The following is a 23,461-nucleotide window of genomic DNA, read 5'->3' on the forward strand; positions in this document are numbered from 1 at the left end:
CGCAGAGGGGTTAAATATATGCATTTAATTTGGGGAAATGTTTGGAAATAATTCACGTTTAACCTTTGCATGGAGGTAAGGACTTTATAAGGTCCAGAGTAGCTCACTTACTTCTGGACTACTGGTTAGAGTATTGCAGGGTTTCCTAGAACAATTTCCTAATTGTTATAGAAGTTGGGTCAATTCAGCAAAAGACTAGTATTGCCTGTGATCTCCCTACAGCTATCTGAACATATTCACATTACTGATTGACAATGCTTTGTTCTGCACTGTGTATCTGTGTGTGGAGGCAGCAATCTTAGAGGCAAGATTTTGATTCCTAATGTCTGAGCTGCCCTTTAATGACTGGTCATCTTGGAAAATGGTGGCCTAATGATGGCAAAGCAAAAAGAGAGGTGGTGCGGGCATAGATATACAGAGTGACTAAAGCATTAGTAGGTAGATTTTTGCTTTGCAAGCGATCAGGTACAGCTTCCTCTCCAGCAAGCAGCGACATCACCAAATCTCACTTCAAACCTTGTGAGACTAACAGAAGCTACAGTGGCTTAGATGATCTCACACTGCAGGCATACAACTATGAGGCTAAATAACCGATATCTAGACATGGGTTGTGCACAGAAAATTGGTGGCCATAAATAGTCCATAGTCATGTCACTATAAGACTATAAAAATTGAGTTTGTTATAATGTCTGTCTGCATCTCTATTTCTGTGACTGCTATTATGTTTTGTCAGGCTGTTTAGTTTGAATGTTTCTGTTTTAAAGAATCATATTTTTGTATGTTGCTCTCTCCCTTACAGGAAAAAAGATGGCAACACTAGTAGCTTACAGAATGAAGTTCAGATTGTGGGGATGAGTGCCACCTTACCCAATCTCAGCTTGCTTGCTTCCTGGCTCAACGCCGAGCTCTATCACACCGATTTCCGACCTGTGCCGCTAAAGGAACAAGTAAAAATTGGCAAAACTGTGTTTGATTGTAGCATGAATCCTGGGAGGGAGATTGAGCCCCTGATTCATGTGAAGGTAAGGATATGAACCTGGGGCAGAGCAGGCTGTCTGTGGAGGGTGGAAGATTATCCAGAAATAGGAATGTAGTACTAAAGGGAAAGGCCAGCATAAAGGGAAGGGGAGAATAACTATATATTAAGTACAAAGGATGCAAATTATCTGTCAGAGTAGAAAATGGGCTTTCTGTAAAAACTACACAATTTATTGAAAATATAAACACACCATTGGTTCATTTATGTAAATTACCTTTACATAGGCAACACTTGCCAATATGAGTGATAAACTCATGACATCCCTAGGGGGACTAGAGCAGAACCCTGTCCTCTCCTTGCATTAGCTGAGCCAAACAAAGCGTGACCCCATCTCTTCTCCAAGTATGACTTTTTGTCATGCTCCAGCTTTCTAATCTTATTTCTGTGAATTAATTCTGAGCACAGATCAATGAGAGACACTTCGTCCAGATCCACAGATGTCCTGGGCAGTAAAGATCTCTCTCTGAACCATTCCCAGACATCAGGAAAACTTCTTCAAAGATCAAGCTCTGATCCTCCACCAAAGCCTGAGCAATATAGTTTACTTAGTAGGAAATTAAAAAAGTCCTAAAACATCATAGCAATGTTTATTATTTTGCTGGAATGTACACTTAATATAACACATATTATAAAGTTGTGTTTTCCCTATCCAACATGTCACCACCATGTCTGTCTTTGCAGGGTGACGATGATCACATTGTCAGCTTGTGTTATGAGACAATATGTGAAGGTCACGCTATCTTGATTTTCTGTCCTTCCAAGAATTGGTGCGAGAAGCTGGCAGATACCATCGCCCGAGAGTTCTACAATCTCTATCACATGGCATTGCAGGAAAAGGCCGGTGAGTCTGCGATTTCTGCATAGTAAGAACTGTGGTTATAACTTGGCTTTACAGTGCATGATGTTCCCCCTCTTTTGCTGCTCTTCATGTTATTGTGCTAAAAAACTGGGTGATGTTTCTCCTTTTCTGGCATTGGTCACATGAATGGTGGCCTTAAAGTGCAAAGCAGGGGATTTATCAAATTGTGAGGATCAATATCAATCACACATTGTCATGTTTTTTAATATAATACTCAATCTGTGGAATGAAGCAATCGAGTTTCCAAGCACAACAGCAAATTTAGCTATTTTAAACCAAAGTGGTCCCAAAGCTTTTCCTACGTATAAGTTTGTATCATCTTGCAAAAAGACTCTACAATACTTCTGGATTTTTTTGGGGTTATCTAGCCATGAGGACGCCTTCCTTTAAACTGGGTGCAGGTCCCCTGCTCACCTTGTCAGGAATTACACAAAATTACAGCAAACCTTACAGCTTGTCCACTGGCCATAGAGGGCAACTGTGAAGATCATTTAATCTGTGGGTGATGTACATGACATTTACAAACACTTCTGAGTGCAATCGTAATGATTTATTCTATTACAGATTTATTTACACTTTGTGCACCCTTGATCATCCTATTTGACTTTATCCTTTGTGCCATAATATCATCAAGGTGCTAAAAATGTCCATCAGGTTTTCATGCTGGCTCAATATCTGTGAACCTCTGTCAAGGAATTCATAATATTTACATTAAATTTGGTGTTCGATGACCTCTTTGCTTTGCAGCCCTATGATCTTTTTTTTCTTTTCATTTCATTTATGAGCAAATGCACCTAATAAACAGGCCTCTAGCTGTATATGGCCCTGCATCCCAAAACCAAAGCTTAATTGAACATACAATAGGCATAACCACACCATAACTCTTTATAGTAAACCAGTAACATGAGGACTTATTTGAGGTATGTATTTTATGGGTTACCCATTATGATAAAAATTGCCCACCTTATTCTGCTACCTGCACATTATTTGTCATATTTCCTAATCTTAATTTCTATTTTTTTCCACTAGATGGCAGGTAAACTCCACAATATATTTCAGATAGTCTTATACCTAAATATTGAGCGCAACAGAAACTAAATTCCATTCCAAAGACAATCTAGAGTTTATAAGAATGATAATTCCGTTTTTATTATATGCTGCCTTATCTTACATTCTAAGTTCCCCCCCTCCTTCTACTTCTGTATCTGTTTCTCACTTTCCTTGCTACTTCCTTTTCTTTCTTTCTCTCTTTTTCACCTTTATTCTTTCCTGTCACCCCTCTCTACTTTCTCGCTATGAATCTTCCTCCTACTTCATGTCTCTCTCCTCATCCCTGTCTTCTCTCTCTTCGAAGGTGGTTGTCTAGAACCCAGCGTTTGTCCCGTGGCTTTGGACAAGGACGGTATTCAGGATGTAGTCGGTCAGTTGAAGCGTTGCCCATCGGGATTAGACAGCATCCTAGGACGCACCGTGCCATGGGGTGTGGCTTTCCATCATGCGGGTATTTATTTTTTATCATTTATGTTTATTCTGGTTTTATTTTCCATATTGAATATTTAAAAAGTGAAGCAGATAGTAAGTATGGGAAGTATAGGTTTTTCTGATTATCCTTCCTACATAATCCTAAATTTGTATTATTATATACATAGTCCCACTATTTCAATTAAATACACAACAATTTAACATTTTCCTATACCAAAGTAAGTAGTTTAGGGACTTTATAATATATACAAATTTAAAATACAATAAATCACATCTTTAATAATACATTAACAACAATTTTAGAACCATACCAACATTTTCAACACATTTCTTAGTACATATGTATCCAGTAATACTTATTTGACATAGAATAACTAAATTGGACTCAACCATCCAAAAGTGGTGACGCATTTCACTGATTAGTCTGCTTCATCACACCACATATTGTTACTAAATGAAATTTCTTTACCTTAAGTAATAAAAGCAGACAATAAATGAATTATTATTCAATGATGTTTACAGTCTTTCATTTAAATTTAAACACTTCAAATTACATACTGTGTGTAAATCTGTCAGCAGTCATAGTGCCTCCAAAAACTTATCCAAAACTTCCCAGCGGTTTGTAATGGTATGGTCAAACTATATGAGACCTTAGCACAGGATACACTAGTACCAAATTTAAAAAGTGAGTTATATAAAGTCTTCAAATTTCGTTACATTCTATGAGTTTCCATACATTGAAATCATTTATTGAAATTTCATCGTACAATGATACCTGTTGCACATATCTAATGTTCGTGTATGCTATGTGTATTTCATATTCCCAGGTCTGACCTTTGACGAGCGGGACATTATAGAAGGAGCCTTCCGCCAGGGTATTGTGCGTGTTTTAGCTGCCACCTCCACCTTGTCGTCTGGGGTGAACCTTCCCGCACGTCGTGTCATCATTAGAACCCCGCTCTTCAATGGACGACTATTGGATATTCTCACCTACAAGCAGATGGCTGGAAGAGCTGGCAGGAAGGGAGTTGATACAGAAGGTGAGAGGACAGACAGGTTTAGGTATATTATATGTTTCGGCATATTGTAATGTTTACATTTTTAAAGGTGTTTAAAATCCAAACTGCAGCCAAAACGTACATATTAGACTTTTTTTATATCAAATCTGTGTCTCCAGCGACATTTCTCCTCACTTCAGGTCTGAACAGACAGTAGAGAAACATTTCTCCAGTGAGGAAACAAATGCTACATTCCCAGGAATGGGGCAGAATAAGTTGAGCTGTATGAGTCACTGGGACTGATTTATTAAAGTTATCCAAGGCAGGGGAGGATACACTTTCTTCAGTGAAGCTGGGGAATCCAGCAAACCTGGAATGGATTTCTTTGCTATTTGCTACCAAATGTTTTCATTTCTGGACCAAAACTATTTTAGGTTTGCTGGATCACCCAGCTTGCCCTGTAGAGCTTTAATAAATCAGGCCCACTGTCAGAAAGGTGAACCTGGTTAACTGTTACCAACACTGTTATTTGGTCCTTCCCTCAGGCACGTTGTCTTGGTGTCACCTTTGACTCAGCCCTCTCATTTACCCCCCATATTCAGAACATTTCCAGGTCCTGTCACTTTCACCTACACAACATCTCCAAAATCCGCCCCTACCTGTCCCCTGAGACTACTAAACTCCTTGTATATGCTTTTATCTCTCGTCTGGACTACTGTAACCTCCTCCTCTCTGGTATTCCACAAACCCGACTCTCCATCCTTCTCTCCGCTCCTCTTCTGCTGCATCTGTTTGTAGTTTTCTCCATTGCCTTCCATTTCACCTTAGAATCAAATTTAGGCTCCTGTGCTTTGCCTTCAAATCCCTACACAGTTATTGTCCCACTTACATTTCTGACCTGGTAAAAAAAATACTCCCCCTGCCGCTCTCTCCGCTCCTCCAATGACCTGCTAATGACTTCCTCACTCATAACCTCATCACACGCATGGATACAAGACTTCACTAGAGCTGCCCCAACTCTCTGGAATTGTCTTCCTCATCCTTTTCGGCTTGCTCCTACTTTCTGCTCATTTAAAAGAGCGCTCAAAACCCATTTTTTCAAACTTGCCTACCCGTCTTCTTCTGTCATTTGAAACCATCACTACTTCCCACCACTACATATCTCCCACCCTATTGTGTGTGAAATTCTCCCACCTACTAGATTGTAAGCTCTTCGGGGCAGGGTCCTCTCCTCCTGAATCACTGTCTGTATTAGTCTGTCATTTGCAATCCCTATTTAATGTACAGCGCTGCGTAATATGTTGGCACTATATAAATCCTGTTTATTAATAATAATAATAATAATAATAATAATAACAATAACTGAGCTGCTGATTTACAGTGGAAAGGTAGAGCAGAGAAAGCTGAATAGCTGAGTTACGGCTGGCAGGGAGAGCAAGAAATGGTAAAGGAACAACATAATTGCATATGCTTTGCTATTTGAGGATGATTTTCTTCTTTACAAATCCTGCAGCTACAAAGATCAGTTTGTTTAAAGGGCCATTTACTGCTTGTGGGTGATATTTTTAATTTTTATTTCTTGACCACAGATTTATTTTCAAGATCTGAGTTTTATTTTAATATATTGAAGTGAAATATTTGAATATATGAATCTTCCAATACTTTACTTTTAAATCCAGCTGTTAATCCCAACATGACTGATCTCTGGTTCCTTGTGTTTGCAGGTGAAAGCATTCTTGTCTGTAAGCCATCAGAAAGGACGAAGGGCATTAGCCTTTTGCAAGGGACTTTAAAACCAGTGCAGAGCTGCCTTCTGCGGAAGGAGGGAGCCGGAGTGACGGGCAGCATGATCCGAGCCATCTTGGAGGTGAGGCAATCTCTAAACCTCGTTCCATTCTGTCCGCAAAAAACCTGTTGAAAAACTTGGCTACAGGTCAAACATACATAGGTGAAAATGGGCAATAGACAACACAACAAGGGGATTTGGGCAGGTGATAGGAATTCCGTGAGAGGAACAAGAATGTGTAATGGTTATATTTTGGAAGAAAAGGAAGAGGGGACAGGGAAGGGGGATGGAAAAGAAAAAGTAGGGTTAAAACGTTCTTTTTGTTTATAACCAATGTTACTTTAGCTACGGGTCATTTACCTATTTGCCCTGGGTTGCTGCTTGCCCACTCTGGTACCTGCTCCCCTCTCCCTGACAACTGCAAGGTCTTCATGCTGCGATGTGAGACAGAGTAGCAATGTGCAGCTACAAACATAATTAAGAGCTGCTAAAAAGAATAAAATTTAGGTAAGGGGTGGTGTAAGGGATGCAGAAGGGAGCAGTAGGGGGAACAGAAGTTATTGGTGTTGACAAGTGGCTGCATAGGTAAGTGATTAGTGGTAAGGCTGAGGTTTTCAGTGTTATAAAAGGATGCAAGATTAGGAATGATGAAAAGCGGGCATAGAAGTAGTGAAAATGAGGTTTAGGGGTGTAAAGAGGTGCTCAGTCTAATACCCTTGCCAGACCCCCTGCTCTTGGTTCTGTGCTCTGTGTACAATAGAGTTTTGAAGACTGGAAGCTGCAGAGAGTTATTTTAACAATCTCAATACCTCTGTACCTAATATATAATTATTCTGTAGTGTTTGCAGCTTTAGAGGAAAGTGATGAATTGATTTAAACCTGGTCATTGGGAATATGTAAACACTTAAATGTCCAGTGCTTGTTTGCAAATAAACTTAGGTAGTTTTAGACTTTCAGTCACTTATGGTAGGACTATACAGAGAATAGTTGCATGGTCAGTGAGCGATTGCTTATGAAGAAATTTGAATGCAGCCGGAGGTAAAAATATATAGAGGAAATGAAGTAAATAATTGTATATAAAAGGATGTCCTGTAACCTTTTTTTTTTTATTTGATAATGTGTGCCCCAGATTGTAGTTGGCGGTGTGGCGGACTCTCCGGAAGATGTCCGTACTTACGCCTCTTGTACGCTCTTGGCTGCCAGTATGAGGGAGGAACATGAGGACCCACAGCAGGCTGACTCCGGAGCCATAGAGGCATGTGTAGATTGGTTGCTGAGGAATGAGTTTGTACAGATGCTGGAGGAGGAAACAGATGGAAATAAAGGTAATGCATCATTACATAGTACATTGTGGAGCCTTATGTTTAAAACCCCAAATGAAGAATATCTGTGCTGCCAGCAGCCCTTTAATTTGCCTTTAAATTGCCAACCTGTCATTAATAAATGTGTTTGATTATTATGCACAATCTTGTGCAGGTTTGAATCTATTTTTTTATAATAATGGACATATTTACTTATATGGGCAACTATATAAACACTTTTTTTTGTTTAACTGAAGCTGTGTGACCTGGCCTAAAATATCTTTTGGTACACGAGAGGACCCTTATGTTAGTCTTCAGTTAGGTCCGGGTGAAGCTCATTGGATCCTAAACTCTGTAAATGGTACTCCCTCCTATCATTTTATAATATACTAGAAGGTGGATTTTGGGAATATGAACCATGGACAGACCTTAAGTGGATGGGGTCATGTACTGTAAGCTGGGTGAATGGAATGAGCTTTGACCTGAGGTCCAAGGTTTGTGGAGAGGGATGCACAGTGACCTGGGGAAGCAATGAATAGAATAGATGTGATGTAACCTGGGGACAGGAATGTGAGTGGGAGGAATTTGCCATTTGCGTTCTATACGTCACCGTGTATTCCTGTCGCTGCTGTTGATTTGGAGACCGGTCGATCTGTGCTGATGGAAGCAGGTTCAGCAAGACACAGCTGTAGCAGGGAAAAGTGTGGCTGATGATGCTTTTTCTTCTCTGTCTTACAGAGCTAAAAGGAGGGATGCAGGAGGGCAAGCAGAAATTGCCCTTTACTTTAAGTCTCAGAAAATATGGCCCCAATAGTAGATTCACCTTCTCTCATGACAACTCTAAACTTTAGGATTTCCAGTTACTTCATGATAGCGACGGTCACCAGGACAAAGAGAGCACTGAATCTTAGGGACAAGCAAACATTTGTTAAAGAGGTCTAAACTTTCCTCACTCTATCCAAAATTAGGAAAAAAGATTTTCCTATTCTTTATACTTTATGCTTCTGAGTGACTAAATCTTATACCCTATAAGTACCCTATAACTTTTTTCTGTTATTTACAGTTGAAGTTTATCGTCCCACAAAGCTGGGCTCCGCCACTTTCTCCTCCTCTCTGTCACCCGTGGAGGCTCTGGGAATTTTTGCTGATCTTCAAAGAGCAATGAAAGGATTTGTACTAGAGAATGATCTTCACATCCTTTATTTGGTATGGCAGAATTGTTTTAAATGGTTCATTTTTTTTTGTTTTTTGTACATCAGGTCTGCAACCCACCACCTCCTTGTTCCTGTAATACTGTTACCAATGCCATAATAACTTCCTAAAGTTTGCTAGATACTTCTTCCAAGTTATAGGAGATTGCTGGAGACACCTTGCAGAAGACTGAGTTTTACTTTCTTTAATATGCTTTATGTATATAATTTGTAGATAAGAAACAAACATACACAGTGTTCTCCCCGGCTCCTTTTAGCTGGGTGTGCATATCTATATGATCGGATATCTCTTCCATCCATGAATTGTTTCCAATAAAAACCAGGTGGCCTTGAATTTCTCTGACGTTTCATGGATTCTAGAAGACAAAGAAGGCTGCTAGAAACTTTGGCCATGCAAAGAGGAACATTGATTGCTTTAAGTAGTTGATATTTACTTTTTTGTTATTAGGTTTAAAAACTGATCGTTTGTATCACCTTTTCATTATGTGAAAATTACTAAAGCCTTCACAGGTTTCTTTCATGACACTAAATTTTCAGGGACATTTGGGCTTTCTGATAAGACGGTCCCAATGTATTTGCTTGCATTCTTCATCTAGAGCTATATAAACTAGAGACAGAGAGGAAGGGTTGGTTAGTCCCACTTAATTGGCCTGATTTAATAAAGCTTTCCAAGGCTGGAGAGGATACAGTTTTTTTTATCAGTGAAGCTGGGTGATCAAGCAAACCTGGAATGGATTTCTTTTATTTGCTGGTAAATGTTCTGAATTCTGGACCAGAATAATTCCAGATGTGCTTATCCTTTTTATCCTTTTTAGCCATGGGAACCTAAATCCGGCCCATTGTATGTGTATTCTGAATAGTGCTGAACAGCAGAAAACCTATTACTCTCTCTTTACAGCAAAGGAATAAAAAACTGTAGGAAACTAGCAGTCAAAAAATCTATTGCTTTCACTTGTTGGTTGCACTTGGTAAATAAGACATAATCGTATGCATTCCCTGATGCTGGGTAATTCTTTACCATGACCAGCCTGCCTTCACACTTGCTAACACTTAAAACAACTTTCTGGTCTTCAGGGACCACCGGCTATAATTGCTATATTCACGGCTCACAGTATATTAGTGTGGTGGTCAGTGGGAAGAATTCCTCTTACATTGCTGGCCAGTAGCAAGAAAGGCAATTCATCATTATCATTGGTGTCACTTAAACTGACTTAAGAGACACAAACTGCTCATTGCTCAAGGAACCCTGAGCAATCTCTGGAGAAACCCTACATAATAAACTCTGTTGTATATTATAACCAAACTTTCTTAATGTATCTAAAGTTTTACTGTGGGTTACCTAACTTGCTGCAGAACTTGAATTCAATTCTAATACCCCTTAAACAAATACGTCTTACTTCTTTTTCTCCAGGTCACCCCCGTGTATGAGGATTGGGCCACCATTGACTGGTACCAGTTCTTCTGCCTATGGGAGAAGCTTCCTGTGTCCATGAAACGTGTAGCCGAGCTGGTGGGAATAGAAGAAGGTTTCCTTGCTCGCTCCGTCAGAGGGAAAATTGTTGCCAAAAATGACCGTCAGCAGAGACAGATCGCAATTCATAAAAGGTAACTTGTTCATTTATTGATTGTGTGTGAGAAATCAGAGAACATTCATGGTATTAAAGTAAAATTCTTGTTCAGTAGAGCTGCATAAGGCTCAAGGTTGATGAGCAAAGTAAATTAACTTATATTTAAAGGAGTTTGACTCTCATTATTTGGACCAGAACTGGCAATCCTTATATTACAGGTGTGTATGGAGACAATATCCAAAATCCGCCCATACCTGTGCCCAGAAATCACCAAACTCCTTGTACGTGCTCTTATCATCTCTCGTCTGGACTACTGTAACCTCCTCCACTTCGGTATTCACTAACCTGACTCTCTCCTCTACAATCTAATATGAACGCTGCAGCCAGACTCATCCATCCACCTACCTACCCCATACACGGTCTTCCCACCTTACCTACCCATATATGGCCTTCCCACCTACCTACCCCATACACAGCCTTTCCACCTCTTTGGCTTCCTCTTCTTGTAGTTCTCTTCATTGGCTTCCATTTCACCTTGGAATCCAATTCAAATCCCTCCACAGTTCTTGTCCTACCTACCTAATACAGGAATCCCTCCACAACTCTTCCCCCACCTACCTACCTGATACACAAATCCCTCCACAGTTCTTGTCCTACCTACCTAATACAGGAATCCCTCCACAACTCTTCCCCCACCTACCTACCTGATACACAAATCCCTCCACAGTTCTTGCCCCATTTACCTTTCTGACCTGGTAAAAAAATACTCCCTTAGCCTCTCTCTTCGCTTCTCCAATTATCTACGACTGACTCATAACCTCATCACACGCACGCCTCTAAGACTTTTCTAGAACTGCCCCCACTCTCTGGAATGGTCCTCCTCAACCTATTTGGCTCATCTTTTTAAACTCACCTACCCATCTTCTTCTGTCTCTTAAAACCCTCACTACTCACCCACAATTCCATATCCCCCCTCCTATTGTGTGATACTTTCCCCTCCTCTTGGATTGTAAGCTCTTCGGGACAGGGTCCTCTCCTCCTGTGTCACTGTGTATATCTCTATCATTTGCAACCCCTATTTAATGTACAGCACTGCGTAATATGTTAGCGCTATATAAATCATGTTTATTATTAATATTATTATAATATTAATAATAATATTTCCCCCATGTCCACCTGTCCTTTAGGTATTTTGGATATGTTCCCATCATGACTTTATGAGTCATGACTTTATGACAATCTCACTTTAAGGTGAAAGTGAGATTGTCTCTACTACTCCCCAGGCAAACACTATGAATGTTCTGGAGCCAGGGATTAGTAGATGGGGCTGAGAACATGCAAGAAAACTGATTAAAGTTATGTCTGCAGGCATGAGATTCTGCATAGGTGCATATGGCTTTATGTGGAAAGCCAGCAGATCTTAATATGACTACTGTGGTACTACTGCAGGCCCCCCTGACCATTCCCTGTGATAGTCAACTAAGGCTTCCACTAATCACACATTCACCCTTATTCTAATCTCTTATATACTGGTATTTCTCCAGGTTCTACACAAGTCTGGTTCTCCTGGAATTAATCAGCGAGGTGTCGCTGTCAGAACTGACAAAGAAGTATGGTTGCAGCAGGGGGCAGCTCCAATCCCTGCAACAATCAGCAGCCACATATGCAGGTAAGCTGCTGCAGGAGGTGTTCTGGCGCCATCTGGTGGATACCGACTGCTAACTCTTCAATACTTCTTAAATGGTCAGTGAATGTCAAAGTTGGTGTATGTGCAGGGATAGAAGTGTATGGTACGTGTACAGATATATAAATATTTACGTTGGGTGTAGGTATAATGATGTATGTTGTGTTCATGTCATAGGTATAGCGATATATGTTGTGTTCGTATCACAGGTATAAAGAAATATTTTGTGGCATAGGTATAAGTATATATGTTGTATCCCTGTCCCAGGTATAGTTATATATGTTGTGTGCCAGGTATAGGGATGTATGTTGTGTCCATGCCACAGGTATAGGGATATATGTTGTGTTCATGCCACAGGTATAGTGATAGATGTTGTATTCGTATCCCAGGTATAAAGATATATGTTGTGTCCGTGTCCCAGGTAAAGGGGTATATGTTGTGTCCTTGTCCCAGGTATAGTGATGTATGTTGTGTCCCTGTCCCAGGTATAGTGATAGATGTTGTATTCGTATCCCAGGTATAAAGATATATGTTGTGTCCGTGTCCCAGGTATAATGACATATGTTGTGTCCCTGACCCAGGTATAGTGACGGTGTTCTGCAGTCGTCTGGGTTGGCACAACATGGAGCTTTTACTGTCGCAGTTTCAGAGTCGTCTGACATTTGGCGTACAGCGCGAGCTCTGCGATCTGGTCCGATTGGATCTGCTGAATGCTCAGAGGGCCCGAGCGCTTTACAATGCTGGCTTCATCACCATCAGTGAACTCGCCAGAGGGAACATCACTGACGTGGAGGCGGCATTGAAGAATGCGGTGCCCTTTAAAAGGTGAGTGACCCTACTGCTGATCAGGTTGACATAACCCCCCCCCCCTTTCTTGTGTCCCTTTACACTATGCAATATTTTCACCATTCTTGTGTGATTCCAATGAGCCAATTTTTGCCAAATAAACCCTGCCTGTCCTTCATGCTCACATATGACTCCAATGAGCTCCAAGAATTCTCCTCTTCACACGTCTGCTATTCTTGTCATGAACCTTTGTCATATGACTTGTCATACATGGAGGGACTCCCAGAATCCTCCTCTTTACATTGCCCATTACTTTGATCAATACTGATTGTTATGCTGAATACTAGGCAGGCTGTACATGCATGCAGACCGTCCTAGGTGACACGTGATGCTGAGCCTTCATTATTGAAAGGACCTAAATCCAATAAATAAATAAGCAGTCTAAGGACGGTCAGGCTGGGGAGAGAGGGGGTAGACAATGTGGGACATTATTTGCTGCAGCTTTTTAATACATCATGTAAAGCTCACAGTGTGCAGTAAAATCAGGGAAAGCAATTCCAGAAGAGAAGCTGGTACAACTGTGCAAGGCAGAAGGGGTGGCCCCGAGGGCAGATTTACTTAAGGGGTGGGCCCGAGGGCAGATTTACTGAAGGTGTGGGCCCGAGGGCAGACTTTCTGAAGGTGTGGGCCCGAGGGCAGGCTTTCTGAAGGGGTGGGCCCGAGGGCACCCTTACTGAAGGGGTGGGCCCGAGGGGACCCTTACTGAAGGGGTGGGCCCGAGGGCAGACTTTCTGAAGGGGTGGGCCCGAGGGCAGGTTTATTAAAGGAGTGGGCCGGGGGGGCCTGAGGGGGGATTGTCGAAGGGCAGGTGGATCAAAGGGGTGGGTCGAGGGCAGATATGACATGCCTTCCTTGTCTAGTTTTCTATGTAAGTTTTATATTTTTGATTATGTTGTCTATTCAGTAACGGTTTTATCACACCTTGTAAACACAGAACTTCAGGAGACATTTTAATTTCTTATCGATCTCTATCTGCTCGCCTCCTTTGTCATCGGGGTTACCTCTTATGAGGACATCACGTGCGGGGCTTCGGATCTCACTTCGTAATGAAGAGTAATTTTTTATGTCAGAACTTATTGAACCCTTTATGTGAGGGGAGGAAATGGCCGGGGAGATTCGGGCGGTCTCGGATAGATTTGTGTTTTTGGTGGGATTTCAGGTCATTATTAGCTGCAGCTTGAAATATATCTGAATGTTGCATGGACAGGACAACAGGTTCTAGTTGCACAGCCCTATCCTCCTTTTATTCCTTATTACTCCTTCAGCAAAAACAAAATAGTCCTGTTAAAGCTAGGAGCCATTGGTTGGGGGGAGCGTATCATTGTTATCCCATAGATAGATTAAATTAGGATAGAATCACGTTTTGCCTTGGTATAGTAGACGTCTTCCCTGTTTTTATTAAGGTTTAAACCCTTTTAATTGGCTCCTCTTTATTAGGATTCACAATATGTCCCTTTTTTTATGCCAAGTAATTAACACTGGGACTGGGCTAATGCATCTAAATTCAGCCGTATCTCTTCTGGATTATCCAAAACCCCTGTTATTAGCGGGATCTCATTTCCAATTATAATATTTGCTTGAAATTAGAATGAAGTCAGCGAGTCGTCACGTCTTCTCCCTGTGGGCTGTATTGTATCCTCTGTATATTCAGTCCCTGTGTGAACATTCGGCTCAGGGGGCTTCAACTCCAATTTGCTGCTCCCTTCTCATGTCATTTTCAGTTAAATCTTAATCTTGGATAGATGTTTACAGAATTCAGCAGTCAGTCAGTCCAATCTAAGAGACAGCCGGCAGCCTTAAATCCTTTTATATTGTGTGGCACTATCAGTGCTGCATTGGGTGATAGAAACACAACAGGGAGTGAAAACAATTCTTCTCAAAAGTAACCGGAATTTCAGTAATCATTCCTGAACTTAACCTGCAATATTCACCGGTCCCTATTCTATCACAGGGCGCCACCTTCTTTTTCTTTCTTCTCTTTGTTGAGATGTAACTTTCATGCAGATGTGCAGGATTTCATCCATTCCCATGAAGTGAAGGGAAAGCCGGGATTGCTGGGTATCCTGGCAGCCAAAGCCTAAGCTGTGAATGCGCAGCTCAGCTTTTTTGACAGCAACTCAGAGCAATCAGGCAGGTAAGAGGGGTTATTGTAGAAGGGACTTCACCTGAACCTTTCTTCAATAAAAACCTAACTTATTAAAGTTTTTCAGAAGTGGATTCTTAGTTCTGCTTTAATTTGAGGTCATGTGACTACACACTGTCCTTCCAAGCTTTTTGCAACTGTGCAGCAAAACTTGCAGGGCTGATGTGACAACAGACTATGCCTCTTATAGCTCCAATTAGGCAGTGATGGATGCTAACTGACTACACCGGTACAGATCTCAGCCAAGTAGAAGGATGAGAAGGGGCTGGATGACCAGGATGGTCAATTTCATTTTTACATCAGGCTGCACGGTGGCTCAATGGTTAGCACTCGGGCCTTTGCAGCGCTAGGTCCCAGGTTCGAATCTCTGCCAGGACACTATCTGCATGGAGTTTGCAGGTTCTCCCTGTTTTTGTATGGGTATCCTCCGGGTATTCCGGTTTCTTCCCACGTTCCAAAAACAGGCACTTAGGTTATTTGGCTTCCCCCCAAAAAATTGACCTTAGACTGTATTAATGACATATAACTATGGTAGGGACATTAGATTGTAAACTCCTTTGAGGGACAGCTAGTCACATGACTATAGACTTAAAACACTGCAGTATATGTTGGCGCTATATGGATAATGTGTAGTAGTAGTATATTTCTAAACTATACCATGCACAGTGCATTGTATTAATGACAATTTATTATTAGGTTTTGCATTCACTTCACATTCACATAACACTTTCATCCTAGTGGTGGTGATATCTGGCTTTTAACAAACATTTTAGCGTTTCAGTTCCTGGAAAAATAGATAAGCAGTTAGTCTGGTAGTGGATCTCCAGGCAAATATAAACGTATTGGCCTTCTCTAATCCACCATACTGCAGAAAAGGAAAGGGAAGAACTATGCGGAGCAGATCCGGGCTCTGCTGATTTGCACAGTGCTATTGCTAAGCAGATGGAGAGAGCAGAATGATGACTTTATCAGTATAGCACTTATTTTGTGGGCAGGTTGATGACCAAACTGTACTGCTTAACTGCAGCAGAGAAAAGTGTGGTCACCGGCCATGCTGTGCTGTTGAGCAGAGATGTTTTTGTCACAAGACTATTTAATAAGCAGGTAATATTTGTGCATTTAAACTGTTTAATTTGCTGCTTGCTTCAGCTCTACAGCAAAGATTTCACTTAAAGCAGCCAGCTTATCATGTGATTTAACAACTCAATGCTGTATTTTGGCTTTGAGGAATTGGCCATCCAGAACCATTTTATTTTAGATGTGGTTCAAGTTGTCATTTGATTCTGTGACACATTGCAAACCTGTGATCTAACCTTTCTGTGTGTGCAGCGTCCGCAGAGCGGTGGATGAAGACGAAGATGCCGCTCAGGAGCGTCGGGTCGCTCGGTGTATCTGGATATCCGGAAAGAAGGGGCTGACTGAGAGAGAAGCGGCTGAGCTGATTGTGGAAGAGGCCCGGAAACTGCTGAGAGAAGACCTGGCAGGGATGGGGATACAATGGGATCCCAATGTGAGCTCTGATTCCCCTCTCACCTCTTCTGGGTCATCCAAAAGGGGAAATTCTCCCACTGGACAAGACGAGGGGTCAGATAAGGCTTCAACATCGACCGGTAAGCCTTCACCTAATAATTCCCATCCACATTTAGAAGAAAGTAAACCTGCTGCAGGTCCTGAGAATTTTCAGACGCCCAGGCTGAAGAGACAAGAAGGAACCATATTGTCAAACACTACGCGGCCTGAACATCGACAGAACTCTGTCCAGAGTAAGACAGAGGAGGAATCCATACCTGGCAAGAACGAGCATCAGAATCATGAAGTGTCCACTGAACCCCTAATAACAAAACCAGACATTGGTTGTAATAGTAATAAAGAAAATATTCCTGAACATAGGTCAAATGCTTCCAATGAAATATTACCTAAGATAAGTCAGAGAACATCAATAGCTTCACCAGTTTCTAAAAAGGTTGAGAAAATTAGAGAAATAAAGTTTAATAAATCCAGAGGGGATCAGTCAGGAGAATCTTCAGTTAGCATTAACCCCATCTCTGTACAATGTGACCCGGCAATAAAAGAGTCCGATGGAGAGAAAAATGAAAAACCATTGCTTTGTGAAATAAAAGACCACTCACATTCTATACAAGAAGAATGCCCCGAAATAACGGGAACATCAACCGCGCCACCGCCGACTCTCCAGCCTGCAGACGCACTTCAGAAACATAAATCTGTATTTGGATCTATTGATCACAAACAAAAGTCCATGAATGGCCTTTGCAGACAAACAGAACCGGTTTCTGAGGCTGCAGATATAAAACCCGTCCTGTGTTACTCTGGAAACCTCCGCTCTCCAGATTTCTGTGTGGCATCGAGGACCTTCGAGGACAGCTTTCAGCTGGATACTCAGATTGAGAAGTTAATACAGCAGCAGGTGGCATCTAAATCGGAGCCGAAACAGCGAGACGGAGATTCAAAGCTGGCAGCTGAGTTGTCAAAACCAAACTGCCATGCACAAAGCCTGGCAGCCATTGAGCTTGTTAGAGAGGAAACACATGTTGATGCAGCAGATCCAAGCAAAGAACAAATAAGTCATTTAAGTCAAGTGACTGCTAATTTTGTACAGGAAGTTTTAAAGCACCCAGATGAGCCCAAAGTAGACTTAGAAGGACATCCACAGTTGAAAACCTTTAAGAATTATTCCTGGTTGAAAGGGAATGATGTTTCTCTCACTGACACACAGCTCCAGAGCATTTTCCAAACTTTCCATAGCCAACCCAAAAAAGAGAAAAGTTCACCACAGAACCTAAAAAATGCCGAAATACAAAACCAGGAATCAGAAGATGGTTCAGGATGTAATCAATTTGCAGAATCCAGCTTGAACATGAGCGACAGTTTTTTGTTTGACAGCTTCAATGAAGATCTGGGCATTGTCACAAAATTAGAGGAACCCAAAGTAAACCCAGCAGGTGAAGGTGACCAAGGAACCGAAGTTACGGTTCAGCTCGGTCTACCAATCGATGAGGTGACAGAAGAGCAGGAGCAACCCATGGAGTGTGAAGAAGCATCGATTTCATTCTCGCAGATCGATTCATTCCAGATGGTGGAAGTTCTAGATCATGCAGAACTGCCTCGCCTTTCAGAAAGTAAAGGTAAAAGTGATATTCTGCAAAGCCCAGATCTAGCAGCACGTGAGATAAGTCCCGAAATGAGTCCCGAAATACAAGAGAGGATGGTCACATCAAGAAATCTGGAGTGGTCTGATCTCTCATTTAGCTTCACTCAGGGGATGCAGAAACTTCTAGATCAGTGTTCGAGTCCTGCAATCAATCACAAATCACAAGACCCAAACATAACCCGACCACAACAGGTCGTTGTTGATCCTTGTGTGAAAGAAGGAAGGAAGGAACCTCCACTGTGTCTAGAACCTGAAGAGCTCCCTCATACTCCTTCTATCGACCATGCTGTTCTTGCTGCTGGTACTTGTAACTCTACGCCTAACTTTGCATCAGCAGAAAAACCCGACTCCAGACCGGAGAGCTGTAATGACCTTATTCCTCCAACACCCCCCAGTGTGTCTACATCTAGAATGATGATAGGGATGTCTTCTATGAAATCTAGAACCAGAGGTAAGTTTTCTGAAAGCTTGATCTTCCCATCACTTGACGTGGAAGAGGACAAATTCCTGGGGTCACAGAGTGATGTGGAGGAATATGTTGCTGAGGATGAACCTGTTCTGGGTGAAGATTTCTCTCTGCAGCTATCCCAGGATTCTGCCCCCCTCCTGCCATCCAGTTCGGAGGAATTCAGCATCATTGATGTGGCCAGCGACCAGAATCTCTTTCAGACTTTTCTGAAGGAGTGGCGGAATCAGAAGATCTTCTCTCTGTCTGTGGCCTGCGAGAAGAAGATACAACCAACATCTTCCCGGGTCTGTATTGGAGGCAGATTTAAAGCAGGTGATTATTTATTATTTGAATTTTCTACCTTATACAATCCAGGGTGTTAGGAGGACAAGTGCATACTTTGTCTATTATACAAAAGTACAATCATTTAATTGCTGTTTTGTCATTTTCCAGCTCAATCGCCAAGGCAGATACAAGCCAAGGAAGACGGTCTACCCATCCAAGGCTGGGGTGACGTCCTGCTGGTCGGTGTGGCTGTGTGCTGGGGAGGGAAGGATGCCTATTACCTGTCCTTACAGAAAGAGCAGGATCAGTCAGGTGAGCCACTGGGGTTATTGGCAGGATCACAATGGAGTGTTTTATGTCATGGGATGGGATCTGTAGCAAATTATAGACCATTATGAAAATATTTTACTTATTTTTGTGATATTCTGATTTGTGTTTCTCTCTTTGCAGACATTAGCGCCAGCCTGGCCCCTCCTCCTCTGGATCAGAACCTCTCGGTGAAGGACCGGCTCTGGCACCTCCAGTCCACCTTGCAGCAGAAAGAAGCTCGGAGAACGGTTATCATGTATAACTTCATCGAGCAGTACAAGGCCCTTGTCCTGGGCTGCCGGACCTCTGTCACAGGACACTTCCAGGACCCGAAGGTGCTGCCTCCTCACTGTGTACTTTAAATGCATTGAATATGTTAGAAGGGCGCGCTAGGTGTTATTGGTATGAGTTCAAGCAACTGATATGACAGCAGCTGCAAGATGTGGGTGGGCCGATTGTCATCTCTTGAGTCGTTTTAAGACAGTCTGCATAATTTCAATTTAAAAACAAGCATTTAAATCTGCCCTGCAGCCTTCCCTTGCAGATTCCACTCCTGAACTGAAACATTTACCTGATTTTGCTACGCACTGTTAATGTCAGTGTACATTAGAGTCTGCAGCAAGTCCGAGCGCTGCGTTTCCTTGGTTGGCAGATGTCCAGCTTAATCTAGCCCCTCCCCTGTCTGACATCCCTTTCATTAAAGGGATTCAAGCTCCTCAAGCTTCAATCATGGAGGCTCAGCATTACATGTGGATGTGTTCTAGGGTGGTCTGCAATCTGTAATCCAGACCATAGAGGTTTACTTACCTCCTGGCTCCTGCAGACTCCTCCTCCATGTGAATGTTACCTGCAGCCTCCTCTGTAACCTCCTTGAGGCTGCAGGCTTAGATGTTATCCTCCACAATGCAATCCAGTAGCACTGCATTGCAAGGAAGGGGTGGCGGTGCTAAGTTTCTGTCCACAAACCTGAGCTTGGCACAGATAAGGTAAGTACATCTCCTTGTTGTGCTTCCCCTAGGCATAAATGAGCATGTAACTCCTGCAGTTACCTTTAAATCGGTTCTGGTTCAGCCAATCCACTCATTTGCCTATTGGCACCCCTCCCTACCTCAGACACTGGGACCGAATCGTTATTACGACACTTTCACTGATCTAGACAGCCATTAGGGACCATGGAAGAGATTTACTGTAAAATGTCTCCGCCCCCTTTCACATTTCATCCGCTCCGGGTGGAGATGTTACTGGAAATTTGTAGAAAATCTCACTAATTGCAGGCGATGAGACGTCTCGTTGCTCTGGGAATTGTACAGCTTAAAGTTTAGAAAAGTCTTATCTGCAGCGGATCCCCTCCGGAGAGCACAGCAAAAGGTCGCTGCTGGTTTTTTAGGCCGCCAGCTTCCTCCTGTCTGCAATCTTGTTGTAATCTATTGGTGTGAACTGGATCTGCTTCATATGAAGAATCTTTACAACGAATAAGGGAATGACTGAATGCTCAGCAATGGCAAATTCTGATCAAATTTTAAATTTTGTTCTCCCCTAGCTAAAAGGAACCATTATTGTGGTGGGGAAGAATAGGAACCAGTGGCCTAGGAATAGGGGGGCGTAAGGATTGTGGGAATGCACCGCACATGGCGTGGTCTGTCCTAACCACTACAGCCAGTGCAGATAAAGAATAGCACCAGTCCGGGTAACGCTAGCTTTGTGTGCAACCAGGCTTTAACTTTTTGCTCCCCTAGGCCAGCTACCTTGTGCTGCCCCCAAACAATACCAGACTTTGATGCTGATACAAAACACATCATAACAGCTGATCCACCAGATAAATGAGGGAGAGAAGAAGAAAGGAGAGGGAAAAGGAAAGAGAGATAGAGGGGAGTGAGAGAGGAAAAGAAGGAGGGAAAGCGGAGACAGAGAAGGTGGATTGAGAGAGAGCGTTTGAGGGGAGAAAAAAAGAGGAGAGAAAAGGAAGTGGGATGGGAGGAAGAGAGTGGGAAAGGGAAAGGAGAGGGAAAGGGAAAGGAGAGGAAGGTGAAAACAGAGTGGGAAGAAGAGGGGAAAGAGAGGAAGAGTGGGGAAGACAAGAAGAAGGAAAAGAGAGTGGTAGGAGGACAGAAAGAAGGATGGAGAGGCAGAGAGAAAGGTGTGAGGAAAAGATGGAAGGAGAAGAGAGAAAGAGAGCAAGACAGGGAGAATGGAAGGACAAAGCGAGAGAAGAAGAGGTAAGATATAGAGAGACCGGAGAAAGAGAACATGGAAGAGAGAGGGAGGGGAGAAAAGAGAGGGAGAAAGAAAAGAAGAGAAATAAAGGTGAGGAGCAAGAAGGATGGAGGAAGAAATAAGAGGGGAGGGAGATAAATAGAGGCAGAGGGGAGAGATAAATAGAGGCAGAGGGGAGAGATAGGGGGCATTGAGAGAGCAGGAGAGAGGAGGAACAGAGAGAGAAAGGCAAAGAGAGAGGGAGGAAAGTAGAGACGGAGAAAGGGTGATGGAGAGATAAGGATGGAGAAATAGGTGGAAAGGAGTGAAAGAGGAAGTGGGGAAGGGGGTGGCAGAGAGCATGGGAGAGAGGATGGAAAGGGGGAGAGAGTTAAAGAAAAAGAGGAAGAAGAGAACAGAATGTAAGAGAAGAGTGGAGGATAGAAGAAGATGGGAAAGAGAGGGGGAGGAGGGCAGAAGGATGGAGAGAGAGGGAATAGAGAGTGTGGAGAAGATAGGAGAGTAGAGAGAGAGAAAGAAAGGGAGAGTGGAGAGATGGAGGGAATCATTCAGATGAAGAGGGGAGAGAAAGAGAGGGACAGGGGAGATAGAGATCATGGAAGGGGTGAGGGATAGGAGAAGAGAGACGGAGAAAAAAAAAGAAGGAAAAAACGGTTGTAAAGAGATATAAGGGGAGAAAGAGAAATAGAGGGAGTGGGGAGAGGGTGGACAGAACAGAAAGAGGAAGAGATAGGAGGGGGGAGAGAGAAATAGAGGGAGTGGGGAGAGAGAAGGGGTATTAAAAAGGGGAATGGAATGGAGAGAAAAGAGAGATAATCTGCCAGCCTTTACCTCGTTGCTATCCGTGCCATGATGCCTCTCAGTTATTCTCTCCTGCCCACCAATCAGGCTGCCCTAGGGGGGGCCCTGCTGGAGAAACTGTTTGGTATTCCTTTGCAAATTTGCACAGGGGGCTAAATATTGTAGCTAGACCACCGATAAGAACCCCCTTTTAGTATTTATTTCCATCTGGTGACTCCTTTAGGGAGTGTTTCCTCGCTTTCTGTCTGTTTTACCAAACAGTAACAGAAGGAACATGTGAGACGGGGACACAGACAGAAAAATTTAGCTTTCCCCTATTCTACTTTTGAAAATAATTTTCTGTGTGTGTTGTGGTTGGAGATTTCTTCTCACTTCCTGTCTGGTAAAACTGTTTTTATGGCAGTAGATGTGGTAACTGCAGAAATTATTGATTTTGTTTTTATTTCGGCCAGTAATAAATATTACATTTGGAGTTTTCCTTTAAGATGATTGATAAAAGCAGCTTTGGTTCTCCCTCTCTGGGCTCGCCGCTCCGGCTCTCCCACCATCAGAGGGTTTTACATGTGTAATGAGGATTCCAGCTGATGAGAGGGGAGATTTATCAGGTAGTGTCACCTTTGGTGGCTCCGCTCTGCTGTTCCTGCGGTTGATAAGGATGGGGCTCAGTGCAATCACCAGCTGGATTCACTTTAGGATTAATCTCAATCTTATTCTGTAATCGGCTTATCTCTGGTGAAGGTTTATTAGAATATCTCATCAAAGGCCACACAGATCTGGCTGCATGTAATTTGCTGCTACCTGTCTCTTGTCTCTAAGCCGGGCAATTCCTTACATATAAAAAATATGATCGGTTTATCTCTGAAGTATGTGCACATTTTTTCATGATTTGCCAGGAAATTGGTAAATCTGTCATTACATCTCTTATCCTGCAGGTGGCGTGCTGGTTGCTGGACCCCGGCTCCAAAGAACGAACCGTCCACAACTTGGTAACAAACTTTGTGCCACATGAGCTCCCCCTGCTGGACGGAGTTGGGACTGGCCAAGGAGTTCAGAGTCTGGGACTTTGTGTTGGTGGTGACCAATCGGGGCGCTTCAGGGCGGCTATAGAATCGGTTCTCGTCTTCAACGTTATGAATAAGCTGAATGGGCTGCTGGAAAGAGAGAAGCTACAAGGTAATGATCCGTCCTTATCTCACCATAAAGAGGGGTTCTTCAACAGATCACTTATACTAGAGATAAAAAACAACATTAGAGAAATCCCCCCATTGTGGGAGGGGCAGAGGTACAAACTACTGGGGGAAATCTCCCTATTGTTGGA

The 23,461-nt window shown here is 42.6% G+C and overlaps 1 protein-coding gene across 1 annotated transcript in view; it reads left to right on the forward strand.

Moving 5' to 3' along the window:
- Nucleotides 1–23,461, forward strand: part of POLQ (DNA polymerase theta) — a 44,739-nt gene that overhangs the window by 7,057 nt on the left and 14,221 nt on the right. Inside the window, exons 6-19 of the mRNA XM_072398454.1 lie at nt 800–1,022; nt 1,721–1,880; nt 3,253–3,399; nt 4,208–4,420; nt 6,103–6,245; nt 7,294–7,489; nt 8,529–8,671; nt 10,088–10,281; nt 11,789–11,913; nt 12,510–12,753; nt 16,247–18,867; nt 18,988–19,131; nt 19,270–19,463; nt 23,076–23,316. Coding sequence (XP_072254555.1) covers nt 800–1,022; nt 1,721–1,880; nt 3,253–3,399; nt 4,208–4,420; nt 6,103–6,245; nt 7,294–7,489; nt 8,529–8,671; nt 10,088–10,281; nt 11,789–11,913; nt 12,510–12,753; nt 16,247–18,867; nt 18,988–19,131; nt 19,270–19,463; nt 23,076–23,316 — 4,988 coding nt within the window. The remainder of the gene's footprint in view (nt 1–799; nt 1,023–1,720; nt 1,881–3,252; nt 3,400–4,207; nt 4,421–6,102; nt 6,246–7,293; nt 7,490–8,528; nt 8,672–10,087; nt 10,282–11,788; nt 11,914–12,509; nt 12,754–16,246; nt 18,868–18,987; nt 19,132–19,269; nt 19,464–23,075; nt 23,317–23,461) is intronic.

Source organism: Pyxicephalus adspersus, chromosome 1 (assembly GCF_032062135.1).
Source record: "Pyxicephalus adspersus chromosome 1, UCB_Pads_2.0, whole genome shotgun sequence".
Lineage (NCBI taxonomy): Eukaryota > Metazoa > Chordata > Amphibia > Anura > Pyxicephalidae > Pyxicephalus > Pyxicephalus adspersus.